The sequence below is a fragment of a genome, unplaced genomic scaffold, assembly GCF_019419815.1.
Source record: "Pyrus x bretschneideri cultivar Hongxiangsu unplaced genomic scaffold, Pyrus_bretschneideri_v1 Contig57, whole genome shotgun sequence".
Classification (NCBI taxonomy): Eukaryota; Viridiplantae; Streptophyta; class Magnoliopsida; order Rosales; family Rosaceae; genus Pyrus; species Pyrus x bretschneideri.
In genome coordinates this window covers 1,497,996-1,503,995 of record NW_025999795.1, presented here as the reverse complement: position 1 = coordinate 1,503,995, position 6,000 = coordinate 1,497,996, and the positions used below count along the sequence as shown (strand labels likewise).

Sequence of the window (6,000 nt, the reverse complement as noted above, 5' to 3'; positions counted from 1 at the left end):
ACCATGCCTTCACGGTTTTGTTTCTAAAAACTCACACGAGAACTTCCCAGTGGATCATCCATCCTGGGAATGCTCTCGCCCGAACTCGCTTAACTTCGGAGTTCCGATGAACTCTGAAGCCAGTGAGCTCCCAAAAGGTCTCGCGCTATATGAAGGTGGGCATGTACATATAAGGCATAGATGATCCACTCTCTTGGACGATGTGGGATCTAACAACAATCATCATCTTTCAGTTATGACCTAAAATTCGGGCAAATTATCTGAATATGTTGGAGTAATTAAAAAAGAATGATTAAAGTCGTATTGACATACTATTTGATTTGACAGAGAACTTACTAACTTGTTAGCGGTGGAGGTTAAATGAATAAAAAATGAGAGCATAGAACATAATGGGCCTATGTCAAACTCTAAGTTGAAGGCCCAACTTTTACCACAAAATCCAGTTTATCAAAATTCAGTGAAATCCCTTCTTCCAAATCAGATTTTCTAAACCCCTCTCAGAACCCCAAATCTCTGACACTCTGAACCAAATCAATGGCTCTCTCCAAACCCACCTTCCTTACCCACCTCAAAACCCTAGCAAAGCCCACAATTCGCCGCCGTTTAGCGCCACCCTCTTTCATCTCCCTCCGTTTTCTCTCCTTCGCCACCCCCGAAGAAGCCGCCGCGGAACGACGCCAGCGCAAGCGCCGCCTCCGCCTCGAACCCCCTCTTTCCTCCCTCCACCGCAACCAGCAGCAACAACAGCAACAGTCCCCAAAACCCCAAATAAACCCTAACGCCCCCAAGCTTCCCGAACCCGTTTCGGCCCTCTCCGGCAACCGCCTCAACCTCCACAACCGCATTCTCACCCTCGTCCGCCAGAATGATCTCGAGGAGGCCGCTCTCTACACCCGCCACTCCATCTACTCCAACTGCCGACCCACCATTTTCACCGTCAACGCCGTGCTCACCGCTCAGCTCCGCCAGTCCAAGTACTCCGACCTCCTCACCCTCCACCGCTTCATCACTCAGGCCGGCGTTGCCCCCAATATCATCACTCACAATCTCATCTTCCAGACTTATATGGATTGTCGCAAGCCCGATACCGCCATGGAACACTACAAGCAGCTGATCAATGACGCCCCCTTCAACCCTTCCCCCACTACTTATCGGATTTTGATCAAGGGGTTGGTGGATAACAACAAATTGGACAGGGCTATGGAGCTCAAGGAGGAAATTGGTGTCAAGGGTTTCGCACCGGACCCGGTTGTTTACCATTACTTGATGCAGGGATGTGTGAAGAATTCGGATTCGGATGGGGTTTTCAAGCTTTATGAGGAGTTGAAGGAGAAGCTGGGAGGGGCTGTGGAAGATGGGGTTGTGTATGGGAACTTGATGAAGGGGTTTTTCATGAGGGAGATGGAGAAGGAGGCCATGGATTGTTATGAGGAGGCTGTGGGAGAGAGTTCCAAGGTGAAGATGAGCGCCGTGGCTTATAATTCGGTTTTGGATGCCTTGAGCAAGAATGGCAAGTTTGATGAGGCATTGAGATTGTTTGATAGGATGATCCAGGAGCATAACCCGCCGAGGCGTTTGGCTGTGAATTTGGGAAGCTTTAATGTGATGGCAAACGGGTATTGCGCAGAGGGGAGGTTTAAGGATGCCATTGAGGTTTTCAGGAAGATGGGAGACTATAGGTGTAGTCCGGATGCATTGTCATTCAATAATTTGATTGAGCAATTGTGTAAGAATGGGATGCTGAGTGAAGCTGAGGAGCTTTATGGAGAAATGCCCGACAAGGGAGTGAATCCGGATGAGTTTACATACGTTTTGTTGATGGATATTTGTTTCGAGGAGAATAGGCCCGATGATGCAGCTGAGTACTTCAGAAAAATGGTTGATGCCAAGCTGAGGCCGAACTTGGCAGTTTATAATAAGTTGGCTGATGGATTGGTTAAGGTAGGAAAAATTGACGAGGCAAAATCGTTTTTTGATTTGATGGTGAAGAAGCTCAAGATGGATATTCCGAGCTATCAGTTTATAATGAAGACGTTGAGTGATGCCGGGAAACTTGATGAGGTTCTTAATGTGGTAGATACAATGCTGGATGACGATGGGGTTGAATTCGATGAGGAGGTGCAGGAGTTTGTTAAAGGGTTGCTGAGAAAGGAAGGGAGAGAGGACGAAGTGGGGAAGCTTATGGAGGAGAAAGAAAGGCAGAAAGCTGAAGCTAAGGCTAAGGAGCTCGAGGCAGCAGAAGCAGCAAAGAGAAGTGCAAGAGCTGCTGTCTCCTCCTTACTTCCATCCAAGTTGTTCGGCAATAAGGAACCCGAGGCAGGCTCTACGGAGGCCACTGAAAATGCAAGTGAAGCTGCCTCAGCGAGTGAAGCTGCAGAGACTGGTCAGGAGGAACGTAGCGGAGAAGAAGGCCAAGGTTCAGCTGAGATAGAGTCCAAAAGTGACGGTGCAACTGAGCAGGTATCGGTTTGAATTTAGGTAACTGGTGAAAATTTGTGATAGAACGTTTTTCTCAGTTGGAATTAGTGGGTTTATGGGATTGAGGCTTATTGGAATTGTCTTGATTCAAAAGCATGCGAGTTGTATTGTTACCAAGCAAATTGAAAATGAAGAAAACGCCTGCTTATTATACAATTTTATTAAAGCTGAAAACTTCCCAAACTCAAGAAACCGGGTTCGTTACAACAACGTACCAGGAAGAAGCTGGCACAGGTACAACAACACACGAGTGTCTCAAGTAACAAACATTAAAACTTTCAAAATCATTTGTCTTAGCTACACAGGTTTGGTATGCACACCCCAGAATCTTGATTTTGCTGTTCCTTCCATATCCTCCCGGTAACTCTCAGCTTCAGCTCCTTCCTGTCGCCTCCGGAGAAGAACAGAGCCATGTTTCGTTGGATAATGAGACCATCGTGGCTATCCCTGACCTTTCGGTGGCTATCACGGACACTTCGTGGTGTCCCCTCCCATATGAGTTTCCTGCCATTCGCTCCAACCTCTAAGCTGTAGCTGTAGTTCCGGGCCTCATTCTCGTCACCCATAAAACGTAGGAATGCCATATAAACAGGAGCCATGCCGAGCTGGAAGGCTTCAAAATGAAGGCAGAAGTATTGACCAAAACAATGGAAGACCTGACAGGAAAAGAAGACAATTCAGGGTAAGTACATTGAGAATGAAGCCTAGCTTGCAGAAAACAGAAAACGCGATCAACCGCATGCAACCCTTAACATTAGGAGCAATTTCAACTTGATTGTTCTTCAACCAAAATAACAATCTTCCGACCCATTCTCAATAGAGCAGTAATCATCGCCGAAGGCGTTAAGAGGGACAAACAATAAACAAACCACAGAAATTTGCATTATAGTTAAATTCCATGCCACTTACTGTTAGCATCCATGTGGCGTTCTCTACTTCCCGCGGATTTGACTTCACATAACGATGGTTGAATGTGTATCCTGTGTGCATGTCCACCTTGTGATCATCCCTTAGATGGGCAACCAGGAAAGGGATGTCTCCGACAACAGAGCACTCCGATCCAGCATAAGGGCAATTGTACGGTCTGAAGTTGCACACCGATTCATGCTTTAGTTTGCTGTAGTACGGGAATATCTCTGGGCATCCCAAGGCGTAATACTTGCAGGGTAACTCAAGTGACTCGGCCACCTTCTCCAGCGCTAAACACCTAATATCTCCAAGCTCCTGTCTACAAGTGGGGCAGCGATTGTGTACCCTCGATTTACAAGTGGAACACAGTGTGTGGCCATTGTGGCACTGCAGATAAGCAAATTTTATTACAGACAAGGAGATTAGTTCATAAGAATTACAATAAATAACCATCAGTATCCATCTTTCAATAACAAGAAAACTTTCTGCACGACGCACCACACTCACGGCAATGCAAAACTACGGTTCACACCAACGGAAACAAGCATATGCATGCCAAGGAGGTATTGGGAAGAAAAGTTCCAGCTACTTAAAATGGTAAATTGTACATCCTCGGTAAGGAACCCGTGTTTCGTTGGACTGCAACAACAGTTAATGTACTATAGTTTTCACAAGAACAACCAGAAGTGATTGAAAGTTTCAACGGTGCCCGGAACATGCCCTTCTTGCAGAGTCATGAGCTTGTATTTGACACAGTTGACTAACTTTTTACATTCTTAGTGAGAACATTCCATGACTCCAAATATTAAATCAGCAGCACTTGGATCATCCATCTGAATCATCCGCGGACCCGAAAGATCCGTAATCTAGTTAACATCGCTCGTTCATACAATCAAACCCCAGTCGGCTTTCAGTAGAACCATATATCATCTATCCAAAATCCTAAAGCCAAACTCTACCCAAAGCCTAGTTCCACAAATCCAATCAAAAGGGCCAATTTCCAATAGAAGAGAACCACAAATACGTCACATTAATCAATTCATTCAAAAACCCAAGTTTCCATTGCACCCAATAAACAGAAATGCAAGCAACAAAATTACCAATACCCAAACAAAACCCCAATTCAATAAAATTAAAACCAAATGCAGGAAAAATAGAGAGAAAAATGACCTGATGGATTGGCGGGTACATGGAATTGGTGCAGACGGGGCATTCGAGCAGCTCGTGGACGCTGGTGGCGGGAGCAATGGCGGTGGGCCCGTTGATGGTGACGTTGGTGGTGACATTGCTTCTGGGCTTGGAAAATTCATGGTGGTGCTGATGAGGATGAGGATGCGGGTGCAGAGTGTTGTGGTGGGGATGGATCTCGTCCTCATCGAGTCCATCTGAGGACGACACACACTCGATGCTTTCCAAGTCCATCGCTCTCCCCCTCGACCACCCCCAAAAGATCGAATTTTTCACCAAACCCAATTGCAAAAAAGGAAAATTATCCAAAACCCACTAATCAAAATCCAGAAGCGAACCCACAAATCGAAGAACCGATTGCTCGGAGCTGCTGGGTTTCTCTCGGACCTTCCCTTTTCCCTATTATTTTCCGGGAAAATTTCAGAAAGTGGAAGAAAAAGGAGGGAGCGAAGGAGGGAGAAGATGGATTGGTGGGATTCCAACCCCCTCTTCTGTGAAAAGAAGGTTCTTTTCTTTTCCGCCCCTCTCTCTCTCTCTGAGTGAGGAGAGAGAAAAAGAGAGGGACAACGGTGGCCGTTGATTCGAAAAGTAATTGAGAGTGGGATTGAAATCGGACGGCTATTGTGGATTGAGTTAATTGTTTAATCCAGTTTATTGTCCTAAGCCAAAAGGTTTTAGGACAATTCGTTTATGATTTGATTAGAGAATGTCTTAGTGCCGCACATACGTCATTACCGTTTGGTTTACGCTTTATACCACACGTGAAACATGAAATTTTTTTAGAGAATTTTAACGAAAAGCCCTGATACTACATTCTAACAAACAATCATATTTTTATACTAAGAAGTCAATTATGATACTATTTACTTTATCTTTTATTTTTCCCTTATCGTTAAAACTCAAAGTTTTCAAATCATTTTCATTAGTTGTCTCATTTTTTTATTTTCCATTTCTTTCTTATTTACCTTCTATTCTTATTGATGTTGTACAACGATTGAAATCGCTTATTTTCTAGTTCTAGGCGTTTTCCTTCTTAGATTAGATTATCGTTCAGCTCATCTTCAAACATGGGTTCATCATCCAAAATGACGCACCGCACTCCGGGCCAAACAATACCTGCCAAAGGAAAGTGTAGTAAGAATACTTTCCTCTTTTCTCTCCCTGTGAGAGTCCTTCCCTCTGTTTGAGGGTGCTTCTCACCATCTAGTGTGAGTGATTTCCCGATCGTGTTTTCATTTGGTGTCGCCGATCCTAGTTGTGGCTGGGATCGGTGGGTGGTTTTTTGTTTTTTGTTTTTTCTTTCTTCTCCCCTTCCATCTGCTGATGGTTCTTCCAATTTTCCTCTATGGCCTTTCCAATTCCTCAACCCCAGCGGGTATCCCTTTCATGGCTTTCCTTGCAGGGCTGGTCCAGAGATCTTTGAGG

The 6,000-nt window shown here is 45.0% G+C and overlaps 2 protein-coding genes across 2 annotated transcripts; one reads left to right on the top strand and one right to left on the bottom strand.

Moving 5' to 3' along the window:
• The first annotated feature begins 519 nt into the window (after nucleotides 1-519).
• LOC103941481 (pentatricopeptide repeat-containing protein At3g49240, mitochondrial-like) lies at nucleotides 520-2,634 on the top strand. Its single transcript, XM_009351678.3, has one exon. The coding sequence runs from the start codon at nucleotides 535-537 to the stop codon at nucleotides 2,470-2,472; it is 1,938 nt and encodes a 645-aa protein (XP_009349953.2). The 5' UTR covers nucleotides 520-534; the 3' UTR covers nucleotides 2,473-2,634.
• On the bottom strand, nucleotides 2,608-4,941 carry LOC103943434 (E3 ubiquitin-protein ligase SINAT5). Its single transcript, XM_009353746.3, has 3 exons — nucleotides 4,558-4,941; nucleotides 3,388-3,774; nucleotides 2,608-3,134 (listed from the first exon to the last, which is right to left on the bottom strand). The coding sequence occupies exons 1-3, from the start codon at nucleotides 4,807-4,809 to the stop codon at nucleotides 2,772-2,774; spliced, it is 1,002 nt and encodes a 333-aa protein (XP_009352021.1). The 5' UTR covers nucleotides 4,810-4,941; the 3' UTR covers nucleotides 2,608-2,771.
• Nucleotides 4,942-6,000: the final 1,059 nt, after the last annotated feature.

Excerpts from the sequence above, each read along its gene's own strand:
- LOC103943434 (XM_009353746.3), bottom strand. The coding sequence starts at position 4,809 with ATGGACTTGGAAAGCATCGAGTGTGTGTCGTCCTCAGATGGACTCGAT. Across the intron at positions 3,775-4,557 it reads TGTACCCGCCAATCCATCAG|TGCCACAATGGCCACACACT; the intron begins GTCATTTTTCTC and ends GCTTATCTGCAG. Across the intron at positions 3,135-3,387 it reads ACGCCACATGGATGCTAACA|GTCTTCCATTGTTTTGGTCA; the intron begins GTAAGTGGCATG and ends TTTTCCTGTCAG.
- LOC103941481 (XM_009351678.3), top strand. The coding sequence starts at position 535 with ATGGCTCTCTCCAAACCCACCTTCCTTACCCACCTCAAAACCCTAGCA.